Genomic DNA, 24,438 nt, shown 5'->3' on the forward strand with positions numbered 1-24,438 from the left:
CGTCACCAGATGTCGACTGCCCGCCCTGTTCACGGAGCAGGGCGGCACTAATCTAAGGCACCAAAGAGTGACTTAGATTCGCGAGCACTTCACAAATCATTTGATGGCCAGGGACCATCAAATGATTTTTGGGCACCCACGCAAGGCTGCGAATGGATGCGTTCGGCCAAATGGCGGGGGGGGGGGCGCTACAAGACTAGCAAAGCAACAAACTAACACTGCTTTGCGAGCCAACCAGAGTGAGGGCCTATAGTCCTTGTATCAGTCTATGAAATAGTTCTCTGACCTGTAGATTCTGCACACTTTGCTGGATAACTGGGTCTGGAGCCTCCAATTCAGCCATGGCTTCTGCAATGCACAAAACATTGTGTGGAGTATTCGGCTGGAACGGCTCTGCAACATTATCTTTCTGTAAATAGTATTAAACATTATCAGTCACTGACACATGACATAAAACAGCAACACAACCTATAAAACAAAAAACACAAAAACTAGACAAGCCCAATAAATAAATGAACACATAAATAAAGTTCACTGGCCAGTGATAAAAAAACGTAATATTCACATTAAACACATACAGTAACTAGTAGTGTGCTGTCTGAACTCCCATTGGTTAGTAGAATAAAATAAGTCACAGTCACGGTCATTATCTTTTTAGTAATAAGGAGCGTACATTAATAGTTAGTAAGAAAAATTAGAACAGTCATCTTTTAATGTAAGTCATTCTTACTAACTACTAATGGACGCTCCTTACTACTAAAAGAACAGGGTTTATTGTGACTGAGTTATTTTATTCTACTAACCAGTGGGAGTTCAAATAGCACACTACTATTTATGTGTTAAATGTGAATATTAATGTTTTTTTATCACTGGCCAGTGAACTTTATTTATTTGATTATTAAATGTATTAACTTTATTTATACCCCTTTCAGAGATATACAAAAATTGCGGGATTTTTCACATACACGTGTATAAACCCGGGACTAGCGTATGTCTGATTGGCTCTATCAGGATTCTACCAGGTCCTGCGCACCTGCATGGGATGTACCGGGTTTAAAATCCCGAATCCCGGTTGGTATGTCTGAAAAGGTTATTATTGGGCTTGTCTAGCGCAGTTTTTGTATTTATTGTCTTGCATGCTACTTTAAAGGGGCAGACACCCCCTTTTTGAGGACTACTGCAGGAGCTATATGTTTTTTGACTTTATGGATTCATAGCCTAGCGCCAGATTATATTTTTTCTTGCTTTTCTATACAAAGGCTAATAACGTATACGGGCAGGACCATGGATGTAAAGTATTTAAGTATCTTAACTATGTTACACATGTTGTCATAATCAGAGATAACACTAGCAGCGCCTTGTACTCTGTTTCTCGTTGTGCTTTCTGTTATTTACGTGTAATATTGCAGAGACCCAATATTGAGCGTTACTCATTAGATTTTCCACTATACCTATTGCTAACGTTCTCATTATCATATGATTGCGAATTGTTTGAAATTCTCATTTGCACTGATATGTTGTGAAACCGTATGGACTGCGTCCTTTGATCTCATTTGTGATAGCCTTTCGCAGCCTTGCGAGTCCACCAGAACCCATAAACATCCATTCACATGCCAGGGGGAAACTCCCACATCTTTCCATGGTCGCCGACCATGGAAAGATGTGGTGAGTGCACACATAACAAAAGTGACTCTCAGGTCACTCAGTTATGCGTGCACATTCAGGAGGAAATGGGCGGCCAGCTAACATCCGGCGATGTCAGCTGCCCGACCCCGGCGCCCATGTCACCTGGCGATTACCATGGAAACGGCCTGCATTTTCACGGGAAAGCCCATGAAATGCTAGGCCTTCCCATTGGCGAGTACCCCAGCCCGTCGCCCGCAATGTTGGGTGCGTGCACCCAGCTAACAGGCTGTTCGCGTGGCCGCACACACCTGGCATATGCACATGCGCAGAAATGTGGCTGCGCATGCTCATATGCCAAACACCGGTCCCTGTGCGAACGTACGATCCAAATGGACCAGAATAACCCCTATACTCCAGAGACCATTACAGAGAATAGCTCACCAATCATATCAGGTAATATCAGCAGATGAGCGGCAGGGGCAGCGATGATACAGGAGTGCGCATCAGCACTCACCGCTGATTGCTGCTCGTACACACTGGGTGGGTTTCAAGCGGAAACGAGTAAACTGAGCGTATTTCGTCTGAAAGTCGACCAGTGTGTATGGGCAGGGCCGTAACTAGGGGGGGGGCTAGGGGGTCACGCGCACCGGGCGCTGGAGGGGGGGGGGGCGCTGTCAGGTCCGGGAGACAGCCTGTAATTTTTTTCTGTGTCCTTGTGCGGTGCGGTGCCCGGCTCTCCCCTCCCCTCCGTTCCCATGTGTGCTTTGCGGCGCCGGCTGGCATTGCAGGACGTCATGACGTCACAGGCCTCACCAGCGTCGCACCCTGCGCACAACCAGTACACTCAGGGGATGGCTGAGACGAGTAATAGTCTCCCCCGCATGCGCAGACACTGAGGGCGCGAAAAAGATGATATGAGGCAGAGCCGGGCAGACTGCGGTGGCCAGCCGGTGCGCGCAGGGGGGATCTGACTGGGTCCGGAGCCGCTGCTGCCTTGAAGCTAGCTAAGCTGCTAGCAATGCCAGTGAGTAACATTAAATGATCCTGCAGAGAGGAGTCTCGCTGTGAGTAACACAGCAACTTCAGCCTTTCCAAATGATCATGTGTTCTGCTGCATTGTCTGACATGGTGGCTTAAGTAAGTGGCCTGCTGGCATATTAAAGCAGTATATTATATTTAATATACTTTAAAAAAAAAAAGTATATTAAATATATGCTGATTTAATATGCCAGCAAGCCACTTACTTAAGCCACCATGTGAGACAGTCACAGTGACTGTCTCAGATTTACATTTATGTGCCAGCAGCCCAATAAGCCACCATTTGAAATGATGAGCTGCACAGACAAACAGGTGGTGCATTGTGTAACACAATGCTGCCAGCCATCATGTGTTGCACCTGTTTGTCTGCAGCTGAGCTCATCTGTGACATGTGCTGTGATGTCAATTTGTTACATGTGTTTGTTTTACTCAATTGTTGCTGCTATATGTACTAGAATTTATAATGGGCATTACAGTATGTGGCATAGGTAAAATGGGCATCATGGACTGCACTTTTGGGGTCATGTGTATCTGGCACTGCACTATTGGGGGCATATGTGTATCACACCTCCATTTTCCATGGCCGCACCCTATGTGGCTACAGCTCTTAGAGAGCTGACCATGCCCTCATAGCGGAAAAAATGGGGGATGTAGCCTCGCAGGAGTTCCACGGTAGTAGGTGAACCCTCTAATTTTGGTTGCGTGCCTTTGGCACGCGCAGATGTCTCCTCTCCTCTTCCTCCAGTGTTGGGAGGTATGTTTGTGACATATTGGACATTGCAGTGTGTGGCACGTTTTGTATCATTCAGGGACAGTGTTCTATCCAGTGGCAGCAGCAATTAACCATTGCTTATAATGTGTACTGGGGGGGCATAACGGTGTGTGCTATAATGTGTACTGGGCATTACGGTTTGTGGTGTAATGTGCTCTGGGCATTACTGTGTGTGCTGGAATGTGTACTGGGCATTACGGTGTGTGCTGTAATGTGAATTTACCGCGTGCCTTCGGCGCGCACTGTCCCTATTTACTATAATATATGATATATTGTTTTGTTTGTTTGTTGGTTTAATATCACCCTTCTGCTGTCTGTAAGCACATATATATATATATATATATATATATATATAAAAAATTGGGGGGCACTAAATTAATGTCTTGCCCCGGGCACCAGAAACCCTAGTTTCGGCCCTGGTATGGGGCTTTACACACCGCAGGTTTACACAGGGCCGGTGCAAGGCACCGGAGCGCCCCAGGCGAGTCGGGGTGGGGGCGCCCCGGTGCCGGGCGGGGGGGGGGGGGGGGGTCTTGGTTGGTACCTGCGTAAAAAAAACTTCTGTCCCCGGCGTCCCTGCTGAGTGCTGGTGTAGGGGTGTCCGTGCCGCCGGGGGAAACTGCGGCGCTATTATCGTGTATACGCTTGTCGCGCCCGGCGGGGTCCCTACAGTGCATAGAAAATAACTAGCGCTATGCGCGCGGCGTTATTTTCTATGCTCTGTAGGGACCCCGCCGGGCGCGACAAGCGTATACACGATAACAGCGCCGCAGGCTCCCCCGGCGGCACGGACACCCCTACACCAGCACTCAGCAGGGACGCCGGGGACAGAAGTTTTTTTTACGCAGGTACCACAGTGCAGGGGGTGAGGGGCGAACTGCCGCCCTCCAGGTGCCGGCGCCCTAGGCAAATGCCTAGAGCTGCCTAGTGGTGGCGCCGGCCCTGGGTTTACATGCTTAGCACGCATGCATGCATAATATGAAACACGCAAGATCCAGTCACAAAGCTAACGTAAGGCAACTGTGCGCACAGTTTTTCTTTTTCAGTCTTCATAGGCATACAGTAGGATAAGCTATTCACATATATAAGTATAGGTGGTACTAACATTTGAGGCATTGCTGTCCACTTTGCTCTGTGTTTCTTCAGGAACTTTTGGCTCTGTTGTTAATGTCGTTGTAACAAGATCAAGTTGACACAGTCCATTGCTCACCATGTCTACCTAAGGAAATTACAATTAAGACACAAATCAACATTTCAAACAATCAGATAAAAGGAAAGTGAACCTACTGCTAACTGCAGCAGAACAGACAATGGGCCCCATTCAGACCTGGAGACTGTTGAGTGAATTATCGATGAACTGCGCATGTAAATGGGTGGCAATGTGCGTGCGCGACGCCTGCTAGTGAAGGAATCCTGCAACTTTCTTCTTTTGGTAGCCATACCCAAGGTGAATGACAGGAAGCCGGCATCCGGGGGTGGTAGCCAACCATTTAGTGGAGTGCTCAGAAAAAGGCTAGGTGTGCCTAGGAAAACAGAGGTGTGCACAAGCGTTTTAGGGTAGGGTGTGTAATTTCAGCTCCAGGACTAATATGCATGTATTCATCACAGCTGCCCAGGCTACTACTAGCTTGTTATAACCGGTGACACAGAGAAGGGGGGGGTTACCCGGGGGCCCCGATCTGTCGGAGGGCCTGAGTCCCACTCCCACGTTGCAGGGAGAGAGAACTAACTGCTGCTACAGCCGTCTCTCTCAATCCCAGCACATGCTGCACAATGATGCGTGCTGTGTGAGGGAGAGAGGCAGCTGCAGAGGCACTTAGTTCTCTCGTGTGTGCGGGTCCGTTCCCCCCAACCCCTTGCGCTGGTGTCTGCAAAATACTTTTTTTTAGGAGACTTGCCCATGCCTTATCTCTTGGCCATGCCCCCTTGCTTGACCTATCGGCTTCCCTGGTGATGACTGGTGCCCAGTGGAAAAATCATTAGAAGCTGAGCGCCTTGGGACGAGTTTTTGATATTTTCACTTCACTGCAAACAATTAGCTAACCACACACATTCAATCGCAAGGTGGAATTTCACAATAGTAGGGCGGCATCAATTTGATCACTGGCCGCTGTTAATTCGCTCCACAGCGATCAGGTTTGAATGGGGTCCAATGATTCATACAGCTCTACAGAAATGGGATGGCCTGATGATAAGATGATCCTCATTTCTGTCTATATAATCACTGATAGTTAGACCCCTGTTACTGTAGCCACTTACTGACGTTCCCCCAGCAAGCAGGAACTGCAGAATGCCCGTGTCACAGCTGATCTGACTCTGGAAGAGCCCCCTCCTCCTCTTTTGTTTCCATTCTTGTTCATTGTCTTCACTCTCGCAGGTTGGTGAGGGCATCTTCTTATACTGACGGTCATTTGCTGCTCTAACAATGACCTGGCGAAGGAGTCTATGTGCAGCCTCTCTTTCCTGTTCCAACCATGATCCTCTTCTTCTCCTACCCCCTGCCAATTGTGCCAGTCTCCGACAAATCACTACCACAGGCTTAGGAAGGTGGCGTAAACTCCGAGCCTCTTGACCGTGAAGGAGATGCCGTTGACGGACTAGATACTGAGCTAATGTAAAGGCAGGATAGCCAGGGGGAGCACTTGGAAAAACTGGCCACTGTGAGCTTAGGAACAGTGCAAAATCACACACCAGGGACACCTGGGCTCCTGTCTGTATAGATCCAGGGCGCCGAAGACGCAAAAAGCGTATAGCATCTGCAGCACTAACACGGCATGCGTAGATCAGGTAACATGCAATAAGGACCCCTGAAAAAGGAAAGAAAGAATGTCATTATTAAACTAGATTATGGAACGCCAAATGTCAGAGGCAACAGAGAAACACAAGGCGCCCTGCACCCAATAAATTTGAGTACCACATTGTATGGATTAGGAAAGATGAACACAGCCAAACAGCTTTTAGCAGTAACATTATCACCTTTATCAGATGGGCAGTGCAATGGGTAGCAATATTGCCTCACAGCGATGAAGCATACTTGCCTACTTTTGAAAACTAGTTTCAGGGAGATTATAGTTGGTAGTAGAATTCCGCACAGTGCGGTGTTGAGGGCGTGTCATACTCCACCCAAAGGGCATATCTAGTTCCGTATATGGGTGTGGATTTGCCTAAATGCTTGCTGTAAACTATATATTTTGGGAAATTTAGCAAGTATTGATAATGACAGTGCTGCCTGCAATACTGGATTTATTTGTTTACGACTATTTGCTGTGATATTAACTTTCTTCTAACTCAACATAATATGCATGATAATAAATGTGAGGCCTATGCAATAAATTCCAAATTAAATTTAAGCTTTGTAAAAGCATTTCAGGGAAATTGTGAAGGTAACACCTAGATGCATGGACATGTGCTGCTACATCTGAAGCATGTGTGTGGATTATTACATAGTGTCTAAATAGACAGTCAATAGGTCTACCCCAAAAGGCTAGCATGTAATATGTGTACAGGGTCAAAAGGTTGAAAGGGTCAAAATTCTGACATGGGAAAGATCAACAGGGTCAAAAGGTTCTTTGAGCTGGTCCTGGTTTCCCAAATAAAAGGGAAAAATTGGTGGGTTCCTCTGTAGTTAAGAACCAGCACTGGGCTCTTGATTTCAAAATATGAGAGACCAAAAGAATAGGGGTCCCCCATATTTTAGAACCAGCACCAGGCTTCACTGGTCTAGGGCTAATGCCCGGGACTGTCCTTGGCACCCTGATGATGGGTGCTGTGTGCCGTGCTGATTGTTTTGTGTAAAATGTCTTTTTTTTTTTACAATGGGTTGTGCTGTTGAACTACAACACATCAGGCCTCCCCCACATACAGGGACTTAGAGAAGGGGCATTAATTAATGGGGCCGCTGAGACTTGTAGTTCCATAGCATGCATACACACATTCATACACCATATATACATACTCACCTTGCTCCACTCTCCCTCAAGTCAGTCCGCTTCTCCTGTAGTAATCTATGATTTAAAAAATAATAAAAAAAGCATTTCCGGGCCCAAAACACCATTAACAAGCTACTTGTGTATATACTCACATACGACTCTTCCCTGATACTGAGGGAAATCTCAGTGACGTCTCCATGGAGATGGCTACACCCAATCAAGTGGGGAACTCCTTAGCTATCTAAAAAATTGCACCCTATTACATCTCACCCCCCCCCCTCCCAGCCTGTAACTTGACAGTTAGGAGATGACTGGCTGGTGGGTTATCACCTTCTACTTTGTCATACATCTGCCCTAATATTTTCTCTAAAGTGCAGCAGAATATGTGTGTATTTTATAAATAACTGGTAATAATTTTTAATGACCTTATTTTCTGTATACTGTGTGTTATAAATGGTATTTGTGTATACCTTATACTGTATGTACTGTAAAATATACAGAATGAATAAAGTACTATAACAAATGTCCTGCAGGTGGGCCCAGAAGTTCTAAATTTGATACAAGCAATACATGGTAATCAGTGGCGTAACTATATATTTTGACCCCCCCCTGCCAAAAAGTTTGTGGCCCATGGCCCATGCCTTTTCCCTTGGCCATGCCCCCTTGCTTGACCTGTCGGTGTCCCTGGTGATGACTGCTGCCCAGTGGAAAAATCATTAGATGCTGAGCGCCTTGGGATGAGTTTTTGATATTTTCACTTCACTGCAAACAATTATCTAACCACACACATCACACTCGTCTGATAAAGTACACTATCCATGTGTGATACATGTGCTCTACCTTTGTATAAGCAGAGAATGATGGATAGGATCGATAGACAATGTTGGTGTTGCTACCCCCTAGGCTTCAGCTGGGATATGATCACTAGGTCAACACGCATTATGTCGACAAGCATTAGTTCTACACCACTAGGTCGACATGCACGAAGGTTGACATGCGGGAAGGTCAACATGACTGAAGGACAACATGGGTTAGGTCACCACAAGCATTAGGTTGACATGGGGCAGGCCAACAATCAAAAGGTCGACATGGGGTTTTTCACTTTTATTCTAGCCGACATGTGCCCTACAATCCACTAGGGCTCGTGGGAGAATAAAATAGTGTGCCAAGTGTAGCAAGGCACCGTGTCTGAAGCTTGGCGAGCGTAGCGAGCTATGCAAACGGAATGCAGCGCACTTTTTTAGTGTCCATGTCGACTGTGTTGGGACAAAATATGGGACAAAAAGTGAAAAACCCCATGTCGACATTTCACATATCGACCTAATGCTTGTGTTTACCTAATGACCCTGTTGACCTAAAACCCATGTCGACCTTCAATCATGTCGACCTTCATGCATGTCGACCTAGGGGGGATAATGCTTGTCGACCTAGTTGCTGTCTATCCAGTGAGCCCTAACCCTTTCACCTACACAGCACAGAGGTATTTAAAAAGGAAGGAGAGGCTGATTATATGCTTGTCTTGCTTTATTTATTGTAATCTATTAAAATACAGTATATTTCAAGAAAAAAGGAAAGAAGTCTAAAAGGAAGGGTAGGAAATTTGGCTTGCAGGAGGACATGTTGCAATACATTATTACATTAATTTTGTAATGTATAGTTCATTACATATATCATTTTTGCAGTAAGATTTAATCAACTAGACTTTTTGAGCTAATGAAATACATGTATTTTAAGTAATACAGTACTGCGCTTATACAATTTCAGTAATCTACTATGATCTCTGAATATAATGAACACGTTATACTATTGTATATTTCCCATATTTGTGCTATATAATTAAATACACAATATTAAGCCATACATTGTGCACTTTTAACCACTTGGCTGTCCCTAACGTATGTGATGCAACAACAGCCAGAAGTGTGTTACCTGGCCAGGTCCAATCACTTACATCGGGCTGTTCCGCTTTCCCCTGTCTATAAAGCAGAACAGAATTCCTCCTGGTGCTGCGACCCCTGAAATTGTGCCCCAGAATGCCTTGCAAGTATCATAACTAAAAGTGTTGGTGAGGGAGAGGGGTAGGATCTACAACATGGGGGTAGGGGGGATACATATACAATTAAAGATACATATAGTGACACATCGGGAGGGGGTGCACTAAACAGTGACACTATTGACACTGAGAGTGAGGGGGCTCTGCCAACAGGATCTTTTACCACTAGAGGGGTGGGGGTCTAGAGTACTGTTACACCACGGGGTGAGGATATTTCTGATGGGAGATGGAGGTCATTTTGCAATGGGGGACTATGGGCATTGTACTACTGTAGATATATTTTTAGTTTTTTTTTTAATTTTTAAATACATTTTTGTTTTACATATCAACATTTTTAGGTATTTAATTTAAAATCAAAAACATTATGAAAAATACTTTTTAAATAAATAAGTCAGTTAAGTGGTTAAGTGAATTTATGCACTCTGTACTCCAGAGGGGATCAGAATGAAATCCTGGCAGTCAAAATCCCGTCGCCGGAATCCCGACCACCGCAATGCCGACAAGGGCCGTGGATCGCGCCCCCCCTTGCGGGCTCACCACGCAGCGGGCCCGGTGCCCTGCTACACGCGGCACACTATTTTATTCTCCCTCTATGGGTGTCGTGGACACCCATAGAGGGACAAAGTGCCGGCATTGCGGCAGTCGGGATTCCGACGTCGGTATTTTGACCGTTGGGATTTTGACCGCATCCCCTCCAGAGCACTATTTGTAAATGCACATGTGTATTCTTCAGCAGCCTGACTTTACAGTGTTGACCACTGTTGTGTAAGAAATGGTCATTTAATTATTTACTTGGCTCATACACTCATCTGGCTATCAGTAAACTCTGTAAATACACGGAATGTTTAGCTACAAGGCCAGAGGCACTAAACTTCAAAGGTGATAAAATGGAGAGTGATAAACAGCCAGCTAATCAGCTCCTACCTGCCATGTTACAGACTGTTTGAAAAATGTCAGGAGCGGATTGGCTGGTTGTTTATCACTCTCCATTTTATCACTTTTGAAGCTTACTGGCCCCTAGTCAGTACATAACAGCAGTGCAGAATGAGGTGTTATTTTATATTATTTATTTATTATTTTTTACCAGTTATTTATATAGCGCACACAGATTCCGCATCCCTTTACAGAGAATATTTGAACACTCACATCAGTCCCTGCCCCAGTGGAGCTTACAATCTGCATTCCCTATCACATGTACAAGCACACACAGGCATTCTAGGGTTAATTTGTTGGGTGCCAATTAACCGAATATACAGTTAGGGTATAGATGATAGACAATGTCTAGGTCGACAATCACTAGGTCGATCACTAAGGGTCGACGGTGACTAGGTCGACACCTAAGAATGGTCAACACAGACTGAAGGTCAACACAGACTGAAGGTCAACACAAGTTTTATATAGACATGGTGGAAATGAATAGATTGTCATGAGTTTTTCATATTTGTTTGGTGTCTGTGTCGACATGGACACCATATAGGTGTAGATTCAGGGCGGGGGGGCATCCGTGCACATGCCTCCCTGTAATTTCTGGCTCATTTTGTAGATGAGGACCGGGACTTTCCAACTAACCCAGCCCAGCGTCGCTTGCCCCCAGGGAACCGGAGATACCGCTGGGTAATCTGGAACGGTTTCCCCATAGGATAACATGGACCCGCTAATTACGACCCCCACCCAGTTCTTACAGCTGCCAGTCGTCCCTGGAACCCATATCACTTGGCCTTCAATCTGATACCAGGCTGGTCCATATGGGTCAATTGGTTCCAGAGATATTGCGGGTAAACCAATTTTTTTTAATTCTTAAATGTAATTTCATGGCTGTTCATGTTCTCTGAGGGCAGATTTCTCTGGAACCAAACGGCCCAGTTTCACCTGACCAAAATCATTCGAAGCCCACTCAAAAGTTCTTCAATATGATACTGGTCTCATGTAAATGGGTCAGTTGGTTCCAAAAATATAGCCGGTTAAAGGGGAAGGGGGGAAAAGTGGGGTGGTTTTTCTCTCCCCTCACACCAGAAAATGCAGGGACTGGGCTGGTGTAAAAAGGGCCAACTTGGGAATGTCCCTGCATGATCCTGGGACCATATTCCTGGGTAAGTCCCTGCATTTCCTGGTGTGAAAGGGGTACTGTTTCAAATAGCCGGTACCTGCAGTGCTTTGAATACAGCTGGGCAGCCCTCCCCCCGCTCTCTGCCTGGCTGTCAATGACTGTCACTTCTGCCTGGCGGTGGCTGTACCCCAGTTACCGCGAGCATGTATTCCTCCTTGGCAATGAGCATGTAATCCCACATGGCAAAGAGCATGACACCCTTGGCAATGAGCATGTAGGTAAGCAGCACTTATGTAGCGTAATCCATGTGGCATTATGTGAATTTTGGCACAATCCATATGGCATTATGTGAATTTTGGCTCAATCCATGTGGCATGTGTAAGGGGCAAGTATAATGGGGTCTAGTATTTTGTTTTGTAATGTGTAGAAGTTGTAAATGGTGTGGTACACTACACTCAAGGACACCCCCCCTTTTGAGTGGCCACACCCCCTTTTCCAGAGCACATCTTAGGTGCGCGCACAACTACATCTTTCACCTTTGATGCCAAGGTGGGCTGTGTACTTTAAACACCAGGGCCTATTTTCTGCCCTCTCTCTGCTCTCCTCTCTCTCTCACCGCTCTCTTAGCATGTACACTGGCATCACTATCATCCCCCCCTCCCTCTCTCAGACCCTCTCATATCATGGTGCCCCCTGTCATTTTCTCCTGGATCCACCCCTGGGTGTACCAAGACCTCTCGCATGGCTCGCTGCACTCGTCATACTCCAGGCATGGTGCCTCTCGGCACTTGGCACACTATTATATTCTTACTCTATGCCCACTTGGATAGTAAAGTAAGAAAAACCACCTTTAAAAAAAAAACCTGATGTTGACCTTCTGTCAGTGTCAACCTAGGGGCCGCATACCAAATATATAACTCCACACAGTAAGAGCCATGCTGGGAATCAAGCCCATGACCTCTGTGCTGTGAGGCAGTATTGCTAACCATTACACCATCCACCCTGCCTATATTAATTGAGCTATCATTGTTACCTGTACGTCCGAGACCTGCATGGCAGTGTATGGCTATTCTCCCTTCCCGCAGGGCAAATGCAATCACTTTCACTGCATCCAGAATCCGAGGCACTGGCACTACCCCAAAATCAGGAAGTCCAAAATTATAGAAGGAGACTGTAAGGGACAAAGTGACATTGGTACAGTTAAGTCAAGAGGAAAATGTACATTGGCAATAACTCAAGTAAATACAAAGATTTAAGGGGCAATGTCCTAATGAGAAGAGGGTGATATTCAGAAATACATGCACAATACCAGTGACAAAAACAGAACAGCAAAATGCATAAACATATCCGGCCAAATGTAATAGCTTCCGAGTTTGGCGGCTGTACGAGATGCTGGTCGTTTTCTTTTTAACGTGGCAATCATTTAAAAGGTTATGCCTTGCAAGTGATTACTCCTTTGAAAAACCTATTTCAGCCGGCACCCCGCACGGCAGCCAAACTCGGAGGCTATTACGTTTGGCCGCTCATCATGAAGAAACATTCATAAACACTCAAGCGCAATAAGTTCTACCTACAATTATATACTGATAACACACACGAACAATGCCAAGGCACTGGAAGACATTTTGGACAAAAAACACTATCAAGCCACACAAAACACTACAATAAGACAACGGTCAGTTATATCTTCCACAAGGTACAGTATACAAAAGATACACTCACTGCCAGAGTCCATAACATCCTGGGGTCTGTAAGAAAAGCCGCTCTGAGGATCAAGTGAGTCTCCGCAGTAACCATGTTCCCAAGGAAGCTGGGCATTGACCAGAGAGCGTATACCATATCTGTCATGTACACAAAGCATAGTTTAATTTTGCATTTTAGTGTATGCACACAATAAACCTGGATGCAGCAATGTATCAGGTGATATCCAACAACACCTGAAAAGGATAATCTATTTTGTGTATAAAAGAACAAAGATGTTCAGCGCTTCCAGGGTTCCCAACTTAGAGAATAGTTAACACCACATGTATGGGGTACAATAAAAATGTTTCACCATCCATATATTGCAATAAATTGCAGTGGTCCTTTGGAATTAATCCAAACAGTGGTGCAATGACATATGAAATGTAGATCACTCTCCGCCTCCAGTATTAGGTGTGGTTTACATATAGAGGGGAAAAGACAGAGAGGACAAAGTGCATAACGTTTACAAATATGGAATTTTAATAAAGGTTTGCACTTACAAATTAAAAGCATGCAATTAATATGCCAAGGCACAATCAGGAACTTCTCAACATTGATGGTTCTTGATTGTGCCTTATTAAGGCTATTAATTACATGCTTTCAATTCATTTCAAAAAGTGCAAACCTTTATTAAAATTCCATATTTTTAAACGTGTTCACCAATGATAGGAGGTATTCCTTACCTGTGGAACTGCTCTGTGATATTGTGCTCTTGTATGAGACGAGTGGAAGGGCGGCTCATCGCCAGTATCTCATCTGTAATCCTAAAATCACAAGAACACAATGAGTATGTATATCTAGTATAAGGACAGGGGAGCACACAAGGACAGCAGTGTCTATTGGAGGTCTCCTTTCTGCAAGTTTATGGAAATCTCCAGGGATGCTAGGCTGCCCCGGAAGTGGCGTAATTAGGTTTCCCATCAAGGCCACACCACCTTTAGCTTAGACCATGTTCATTTTTCAGACAAGGGGGATACAAACACAGTGAAGCCTTTGAATTGGTACATCTTTATAACCTACCATTGGTCAGATCATAATCGCACCAACCCTATGGAAGGTGCAGTTTTCCGATCTGACTGTCTTCTAAGCCTGCAGCTGTATGTCTATGAATACATGGTCTTGCATTAACATGCCTGAGATGCTACCACTGAATGAACCATTTCTGCATCTTTCCTCCCAGTCACTGCCCAGTATTCCAAAGTGTACCAATTCCTTATTACTGAAATACTACCAGCAGCTAAATGTTTTCTCACCAAGAGGAGTACAGTCCTCGAATTGCTTGTTGCTCCAGAGTCCAACCATCTGGGCCCTCATACCGACAGTCACGACCCCCACAGGTAAGAGAACAAATTAAATGAGGAGGAACCACCCGTACAAGTCGTTCTCGGGTATGTGAATAGGATGGACGTGGTTCTTTTGTGGGAGAACACATGACCTTTGAAGATATTGCCTGCAATAACAACATATTAATATAAGCAGCCTAGCCCTAATTCCCCACCCATTGCCTAATCCTTGCTCCCCCCCCCCCCCCCCACTTCTCCAGTATACTTACCTTTGACATACCAGAAGGTATTCTAATTTCAGGTTTCCAGGGATGGTCTTCCAACAGTAGTTTGTATATTGAACGCATTCCATATGAATAAATTGTACATATATACAGTATATATATATATATATATATGTATATATATTGTATATACAAACACACAAGTAATATATTAACAGCGGTGCTAATATAAGTGCAGGACTGGCCCACCCCTTATGTGGACTACGCAGTTGAGTAAGGGGCCATAGTAATCAGGAGACAGTTCTTCACCATTTCTGTCAGTGCCTTTAGGACTATGGAGCCTTATTGTGCGCTGCCGCTCATGGTAACAGGGAGTCGGGGAAAGCCAAGCAGAGAGCAGGGATAGCCAGCAGAGAGTAGTGGGCAGGTCTGTGACAATTTTAAATCTTGCGCCAGTTGTCACCAGGCTGAAATAATTTAAAACCCCCTTGACAACAAGCATGTAATCCCCCTTAGCAAAAAGCATTTCACTCCCCTGTGGCAATGAGCATTCCACTCCCCTGTGGCAATGAGCATTCCACTCCCCTGTGGCAACGAGCATTCCAGTCCCCTGTGGCAACAAGCATTTTACTCTCCTGTGGTAACGAGCATGTAATCCCCCTTCGCAACAAGCATTACCCTCCCCTGTGGCAAGGGGCATGTAATACCCTGTAACATTGAGCATGAATGTCCTGGCAGCGTGCATGAAGCACCTGGCAATGAGCATGTAAACCCTTGAGCAAGAAACCCCTAGAAATGAGCATGTAGGTAAGCGGCACTTATGTTGTATAACATGTAATAACCATTATGGTGTGTGGTATATGTTATGGGCATTATGCTGTGTGGTATAATATGTAATGGGTATCACAGTGTATTGCATAATGTGTAATGGGCATTACGGTGTACATAATCTTGACACAGTGTGTCTAAGGGGCTCTACCTGGCATGTTCCCATGTCCTAGCCCTGCCACTGCGCTTGTCATTCCTCCCCACTGCAAACGGCCCAGCAAGATTGTAAATCTCTGAGGCCATTCACTGTAGTCATGAACACATTACTTATTTAAAAATATATATATATACACAAAAGAAGACAACTGTGTTAGTGGCACTCCCCAGCTTTCAAAAATCAGGACAGTGAGACCATAAGTTCTTTCAACGTTTCAATTTCTACATCGCAATTTTCATCAGGACAAGATCACAGTGTATGGCAGAATGTATAATGGGCATTACGGTATGCATAATCTTGACAAGGTGTGTTTAAGGGGCTCTACCTGGCGCAGTGTGTCTAAGGGGCTCTACCTGGTGCATTCCCATGTCCCAGCACAGCCACTGCCCCTGTCCGCCCCTGTCATTCCTCCCCACTGCAAATGGCCCAGCGACATTGTAAATCGCCAAGGCCATTCGCAGTTGAGGTTTGCACATGCACAGAAATGCACATGCTTAAATCAGTCCATCTGGGCAGGGGCCGAATTCGGTTCACTAAGAGTGATCCAGAATAGGCGCCAATGTGTACTTATGGCATTACGGTGTGTGGCATACAGTGAATTAAGCGTTACAGTGTGTGATGGCATGTGCAATAGGCTTTACGGTGTAAGGCTTAATGTGTAATGAGCATTATGGTGAGTGTCGTAATAGGCATTATCTATTGTGTGGCATTATGTGTAATGGGCATTACGGCGTGGAATAATTTGTAAGGGGCATTACAGCATGTGGCAGAATGTGTAATGGGCATTATGGTTTGTTATTTTATTATGATCGTTAATTTATATGGTGCCACAAGAGTTTCGCAGCACCTGACAATACATAGATGAGCAAAAATACAAGAAAACAGTGATTGACAGTACAAATACAAGTTAGTACATGGTAAATAAAACACATTTTCAGTAGAGGACACTTTGTAGCATCCTGGGTGAGATAGGGTCTGATCCTGGAAATATTTTTGAGGTGGAAATGACAGGACTAAGATATGCTGAATGTGTGGTTTAAAGGAGAGAGATGAATCAAGAATGACGCCAGGGCACTGTACTTGGTGGCTGGAGGAGATAGTTGTTCCATCAATAGATATTGAAATTGTGGAAGGTGAGGTTATGTGGGAAGGTGGGAAGATGATCAGCTTAGACATATTTAGCTTAAGAAAGCACTTAGACATCCAAAAAAAAATAGAAAAGAGACAGCTGGAAATATTAGTGATGAGCTCAGAGAAGTCAGGAGAGGAGAGGAAGATTTGAGTATAATCAGCATAGAGATGATATTGGAAGTCGAATGATCAAATGAACTAACCTAGAGATGAGGTATAGAGAAAAAAGGAGAGGACCAAGAACAGAGCGTTGGGGGGACATCAACTGTCAGTGGAAGTGCAGGGAAGGTAGAGCCATGATAGGATACAGAGAAGTAGCAGTCAGAGAGGTAGGAAGATAGCCAAGAGAGGGCAGTATCACTCAGGCCATGTAAGTGAAGGATTTGGAGAAGGAGAGGGTGGTCCACAGTGTCAAAAGCAGCAGAAAGGTCAAGAAGAATAAGTAGAGAGTAGTGCCCTTTAGATTTGGCAGCATGAAGATCATTGTAGACTTTTGTGAGAACCGTTTCAATGGAGTGGAGGGGATGAAAGGTAGTGGGAGGAAAGAAAGGCAGTAAGGCGGTTATAGACAATACATTCAAGGAGTTTGGAGGCTAAAAGGGAGGAGATACATGGGTTGGTAGTTATAGAGAATTAGGATCAAGGGTAGGTTTTTTAAGGATAGGAGAGAAGAGCATGCTTGAAGTAGCAGAGGGGACAGTACCCGATGAGAGGGATAGATTGAAGAGGTGGGTGAGATGAGAACAGGCAGAGGGAGAAAGGAAGGGGAGGAGGCAGGAGGGGATAGGGTCAGATGGGGAGGTGGCGAGGAGGGAGAAACGGATGAGAACCACGACTTCTTCACCAGATACATGGGAGAAGGATGTCAGAGTTGGTAAGGGGGTGGAGGAGGGATTGTGAGGGAGAGGAGGTGGTTGGTTACAGATGGTCTGGTGGGATGAGATGTCCAGACGAATGGAGTTAATTTTGGATGTTAAGTAAGTATAAAGTAAGTTTGTGTGGTATAATGTGCTAAAACATACCCTTGCTCAGGCCACCATGTTACCTAGCAACTTCTAAGTTAGTACATACTGTATGCGCAAGCCTGTCCAATGATAAAAGCCTGCTACTACTAATCGCTGGCTGTCCGCTAGGTGATTGACAGGAAGCCACCGTTTGTAGGTGGTAACCAGCTGTTTTCTGGAAGTGACAGGGAAACGCCGGCATTCCAAAGTGTTTGAATGAAAGGTGTGTGATGTCAACTCCAGCTCTTATCAGTCTGTTTCTATCACAGCCACTGGGTTAGTCCTGGCTACGTGTACTGAAAAGATCAATCGATGGTGAGAGGGGTGCGAATGAATTTGCTGCTATTTGCAGGCATTCAATATTTTCACAAGCCATGCAAAGCAATTCGCAGGATTGCATGGGGCAGGATTTTACTCTGGCGGCATGGCATATACCTGATCACTGTGCTCCAAAAATTATTAGCCGTATGATCAGGTCTCAGGCCCATTATACTGTGGATGGAATCATTTTACTGCATTAACTCTAAAAATAATGTACTTTGCGCTGCTCGCACAATGTATAATTTAACTGTCCTCAGGATGAGCTTGTCAGTTAAATTGCATGAGAAGTTATTTTATTTACTGTTAAATATTATGGAACATTTAGGAAACATTAACGTATGAGGGCATAGTACAAATCTCACCCCTACCTAAATTCCTTGTATACTGTAGCAACGTAATGTGCTGCTGTTATCTAATGATATGTATGTATTTGTAATGCTGCCATCTACTGTATGTTATTTCTTATGGCAGCTGGGACATTATATAAGAAGGGATGTGTACTGATAGCGAAGACTTCGCAGCCCAGCGGCCCTGTCAAAATGTAATCATTAGACGCTCACCGAGGAATGATTTTTCCACTGGTCACCACTCATCGCAGGCTCAGAATAGCCAGGGACTTACTCGACGGTTACTGTGATTTAAATCAGTCTAATCGAGGCTGGAGCAAACAATCCCCCAACTTGCTTGGGCACGCAAGTGTTATTCTAAGCATGCCTACCGTTTTTTTCTGTCGCGCCAACGTTTTTCTTGGCGCTCCCATTAAATGTCTGGTTACCACCTCCAGTCAATCACCTGCGAATGGCTACTGAAGGAAAAAAGTAGTCGGAGTTCTTCGCTAGCAAGTGTCGCACTTGCGTATTGCAGCCCATATGCATACACATTGTATACATAGTCGGTCACTGTGCAAATTCGTACAACAGCGATCAGTACTGAATTGGGCCCATAGTGCCTTGAATATTTCCTAATTTAGGGCCTTATTTAGACCTGATTGATGCTGTGGGAATTTGCAGTGGCCTACTATGAGATAGTTGCCGCACAGACAGGTTAAAATTAGAATTACTTGCGAAAATATCATTGATTGCCGGCCAGATGCAAATCCATATGCAACTCTCTCACCATTGATCAATTTTCCTAATCTGTGCAAGTGTTTCGTAACTCTGCGACAGATACAGACTGATGGAGTCTGGAGCCAACGTCACACAAAACGTGTTCTGCAAGTCCCAGTATTAGACAATACAGTAGTTTTTCTTTCTATGCTTTGCTACTTTCATCAGCCCGGTACCCAATGCCCAGGGGTACCGGGGACAGCTCCAGGCTTCAGCCTGGGCAGGGACATTCTGGAGGGAGGGGACCCCTTGATTGGGGGGGTCCCCACTCCCCCGGGACCCCTGCCCAGGCTGACCGGTCAGGGGTAATCCTTTGGCCGGGGGGACTTGTATAAAAAGTCTCCCCCCCGGCTGTGGCATTACCCTGCTGGCTGGTTGGGCCTGGTGCTGGTTCTTAAATACGGGGGACCCTTAGTAATTTTGTCCCCTGTATTTTGGGAACCAGCACCAGCCCTTGAGCAAGGTGCTGGCTGTAAAAAATACGGGGAACCCTAAAAAATACGGGGAACCCTGATTTTTTACAAAAAGGCTGTGAGCCTGGAGCTGGTTACGGCCGTGAAGGGGGACCCCACGCCGTTTTTTTTATTTATTTATTTTTTTAACCTTTTTTTTTAACACACTGCAGCCTGCACGGATCTGACTGATCTGTGCAGACTTCCTATATGAATTCGTATTAGCGGCCCTATATATAGACGCTAATACGAATGGATACGACATCGGGACCTTCACGGTCCCCCTCGTAATACGAATACGAAAAATCGTCTTCGTATTCTTAGTAAATTCCTCCCATGGTGTTCTCTTGATACCTCCGAGAATAGGCAGCATGTGGCTGTGCACATGATTAGGGGTAATTACCTCATTTTAAAGCTGTTAGTTGCTGAGACCATGTTGATGACCCCCATTTTTAAATGGGGAAGCAGCAGCTCCCTTTGTACCTCCCATGGGCTATTCCACTGGTATGATGAATGTTATTTTATAGAACAACAACAGTGGTAAGCTCCATCACACAGAACTTACCTGGTTCCATTAATTCTGCAAACTGTGAGAGGTGTTCTAGGTACTTTAATAGTCCTGATCAACTCTTCTTACTGAGGAACATTCTACCTCAAAATCTTGGCATCAAAATTCAACTATAGTTGCAAATTTTGTTTATGGCACAGATTAACAACCTAGGGAACAAAGTATGTCAATTAAAGTATGTGTGGATATAAAATATGTGAATTATTGTTACACATTCATCAAAATGAACACAAGACAGCAGCCTACCACAGTACAATAGCATAAAGTCACTTAACTGGCTAATATTGCATATAATGGTTCAAGAATTGTAAATTTGTATTATCGAATTATACACATAGTGGCTATTTAAGCTTGATTTTTTGTCATCTTATGAACACTAAACAATAAAATGATAATGTAAATACACAATATTTATATGATTTCATATAATAAAATAAATAAACAATTGTGATGACATTTTTTAAACTGTAGCAGGTGTACCAACACCACACTGTCTTCATGTAATCTTAATAAATTGCTTACCCCAGTGGTTCCAAAACTGTGTGCCTAGGCACCCTCAGGACACTTGCAGGGGTGCCTTTGGTTGGTGGACCAGGATCAATTCATATTGGTTATGTGCAATGTACCAGGCAAAAGCATTGCTAGTGGCTGCCAATCATAACATATGTTGATAAACAGGAGGAAATCCTGTCCCTCACCACATAACTGTGACATATAAACACAATGTACTTACTTATAAATTTTTCCCTAACTTTCCCAATAAGACACATTTGGCCTAGGGGTGCCTTGAAAACATTTTGATGCTCTAGGGTGCCGTGATTCAAAAAAGTTTGGGAACCCCTGGCTTACCCATTTAACACATTTGGTTTTACATCCCACTTAAGGAATACTGTATATACTGTACATAGTACTAACTTACGGACGGTGTTATGGTTAGCATTACTGCCTCACAGCACAGAGGTCATAGGATCGATCCCCACCATGGCCCTAACTGTGCGGAGTTTGTATATTCTCCCCGTGCTTGCGTGGGTTTACTCCGAAAACTCCGGTTTCCTCCCACAATCCAAAAATTAACTGGTATAATTGGCTTCCAATAAAATTAACCCTAGAATGTCTGTGTGAATGTTCAAATGTTCAAATATTCCGCAAATATGTATGTGCTATATAAGAAAATGTTAATAAATAAATAATAGTACTAACTTACGTTTATATATCCTCACTTTCTTACCAATCACTGCACTTTTTAACATCATCTATATGTAGAGTTATCATTATGAGGCCCCATACACACTAGACGATGTTGTTAACAACATCGCTCAGAAAGGGTCTTTCTAGCGTGGTGCGTGGATACTCAATATTGTTAACGATGCACGCACCCTCACATCGTTAAGGGATGATTGATACCTTCCAAACATGCAGGTCAATCTGGCAATATAATCAAGCGACCTGCATATTAAGTGGGCCCGGGCGACACCACTAAACAATATCGGGGCCAATATCATTCAGTGTGTACGGACAATATCGGACACCATCGGCCAATAGGATTAACTTTATTGACCGCTACGTGCATGAGGCTTTAGACCAGTGATGGGGAACCTTCGGCCCTTCAGCTGTTATTTAACTACATATCCCAACATGCCCTGCTACAGTTTTGCTATTTGGCCATTCTAAAACTGCTGCAGGGCATGCTGGGATGTGTAGTTCAACAACAGCTGGAGGACTATGAGCTATCTGTCCTCGTATAGAAAGATAGAGAATTGTATTATCTTAATATGTGTAGCTCACCTTGTATTTTGTGAAAATAAATTATCAGCATTTCAGCTGAGCAGATCTATGTAGTGTGTGGCTGCAAGGGATTGGATGTGTTCCTGCACACTACATAGATCTGTTTAAGTGCAATGCTGATTCATTTTTTTTACAAAGTGCAAGTGGCTTCATATAGTTCAAAATCTCTTCAATTTTAAGCAAATAACTTAATGAATAGCGCAGGGGTTCCCAATCTTGTTTGAATCACAGCACCCTAGAGCAGTGGTATCCAAATCCAGTCCTCGAGAGCTACCAACAGTTCACATTTTACAGACAACCTAGCTGCTGCACAGGTGTACTCATTACTCACTAACACATTTAAAAAGATCCACAGGTGGAGCTAATTACTTCACTTGTGATTATGGGCCAGATTCTCTAAGCTTCAAAAGTGATAAAATGGAGTGATGAATAGCCAGCCAATCAGCTCCTGTCTGACATTTTTCAAACACAGTCTGTGACATGGCAGGTAGGAGCTGATTGGCTGGCTGTTTATCACTCTCCATTTTATCACTTTTGAAGCTTAAAGAATCTGGCCCAAAGTGAGGAGTAACAGTAACTGTTGGTAGCTCTCGAGGACTGGAGTTGGCTACCCCAGCCCTAGAGTATCAGAATTTTTCCACGGCACCCCTACGTGTAGAAAAAGAAATATCAAATTAAGTAGATTGTGTTTATATGTGCTTCTCAGGTTCAGTTATAAGGACATGATTTGCTGCTGTTTGTACACATATTTTATGAATGGCACCCCTGGAGGTGTCCCGAGGCATCCCAGGGAGCCGCGGGACACAGTTTGGGAAACACTGGAATAGCTTGTTTGGATGGAATGCAACAGTTTATGTTTTTGAATCCTGGGTATGGTAGTATACAACTGAAATCCGAACAATTTTTCAATTGATCCACAATATGGACTTGGCTAACCACTTTAGCATTTGTGTCAAAATAAGGTGTTTTAATTAGCACAGGTTCCAGCATTGCTGACTACATGTTAATATGGGCTCTATTTGAAGGTAATGTAATGTGTGAGTATTAGAAATGTGAGGGACCCATCTAATGAAGATCACCTACACGTGGTGGATGGGCCAACATACAAATGTAGCGCTTGTCTTCATTGCAGGGGCTGGCGGTGGATTTGCCATGCGCCAGCCCCTTACAACGGAGCTCCCCCTGCCGCCCTGCCATGTTCCCCCCCCTGCCCACTCCCCCCCCCCCCCCCCTTTACCATGCCCATCTCCCTGAAGTGGAGACTGGCAGGGTTCCTGTCCCCAGCCGACAGGAAACTGGCTCGCTTGACCCAGTCAGATATCGTGTCCGTTCGACAGTGGGGGTGGTCTGGCGTGCCCCAGCGCTGAATGAGCGGAGCTACATCTGTACTTGTGCAAATCTGTGCTAAGAACTTCAATTAAACTCCATGTAAGAGTTTTTTCATTTTTTACTATCAGTGTTCTTTGCACCTAGAGCGTGCATTTTTCTTTTTTCCTGTATGATACTAGAAGCCTTAACTCATTATGTTTAAAAATATGGTCCAGTTCAGTCCCCCCCCCCCCCCCCCATCTTTTTATTTTTTGAAATATTGTCTGAGTATTCTGAATGGTACTGAATGCATACGCCCGAAAATAAGGGGTATGGTTTACTGGCTTGTGGCTTACTGACAATGGGCCTAAAATTGCATCATTCTCACAAAGCCACACCCCATTATCGCTGCTCTGTGGGCCTGACCAGCGGCTCTGTAAACTGCTGGCAAGCCCCAAACCTCTCTGCTGGGGAATAGACGCTGTGCGTGTGTGCACAGCGTCTATTCACCAGATTACAGGGGGGGCTCCCTACTGCCCCCCCCCCCGCCAAGGGACACTGGTATGCAGGACAGTTATGAGGTATGCCAATGTGTGCCTTTATATTAGATTATCACAACTGAAATCCATCTATGTACATACTAGGATTACAATTCCATAAAAATATTACAATATCACATACAAACAAGATGTTCCTTAAATAGCCATTACAATTTAATATAATTTCCAAATAAAAGGAAAAACTGTCAATAAGTACAGTACGATTTGTAAGTGGCCTTCAGAACTGAATAATTCATACAAGATTACTGTAACTTGGATTAGGTTGCAGCAATATTTTGTAGTGACAAAGCAATCATTCCTGGGCATAATACACTGCTACACACCCTGACTACTCTGACCACATGTAGAATTGGGATGGGAGAATGGCATGACAATCACAAGTGAATAGATTACTGTACCTTGCGTGGTTGTTTTCTGTGTTCTTGTAGTCTAATCAGATTCTGCCCAGTTAAATATTTCTTTGCGCTCCTCCCAGAATGAATCTCCATCTGTAGCCTACTTAC

General features: G+C 44.5%; 1 protein-coding gene across 1 annotated transcript in view; it reads right to left on the reverse strand.

Annotated features, from left to right (window-relative positions):
- The window catches only part of LOC146074755 (protein tyrosine phosphatase domain-containing protein 1-like), a 40,278-nt gene extending 15,840 nt beyond the window's left edge, over positions 1-24,438 (reverse strand). Inside the window, exons 1-9 of the mRNA XM_083183215.1 lie at positions 24,334-24,438; positions 20,280-20,431; positions 14,462-14,658; positions 13,892-13,972; positions 13,188-13,306; positions 12,499-12,636; positions 5,696-6,243; positions 4,542-4,655; positions 287-409 (exon numbers count right to left, since the gene is read on the reverse strand). Coding sequence (XP_083039341.1) covers positions 287-409; positions 4,542-4,655; positions 5,696-6,243; positions 12,499-12,636; positions 13,188-13,306; positions 13,892-13,972; positions 14,462-14,640 — 1,302 coding nt within the window. The 5' untranslated portion in view covers positions 14,641-14,658; positions 20,280-20,431; positions 24,334-24,438. The remainder of the gene's footprint in view (positions 1-286; positions 410-4,541; positions 4,656-5,695; positions 6,244-12,498; positions 12,637-13,187; positions 13,307-13,891; positions 13,973-14,461; positions 14,659-20,279; positions 20,432-24,333) is intronic.

This window comes from Crinia signifera, chromosome 4 (genome assembly GCF_055691185.1).
Source record: "Crinia signifera chromosome 4, ASM5569118v1, whole genome shotgun sequence".
Classification (NCBI taxonomy): domain Eukaryota; kingdom Metazoa; phylum Chordata; class Amphibia; order Anura; family Myobatrachidae; genus Crinia; species Crinia signifera.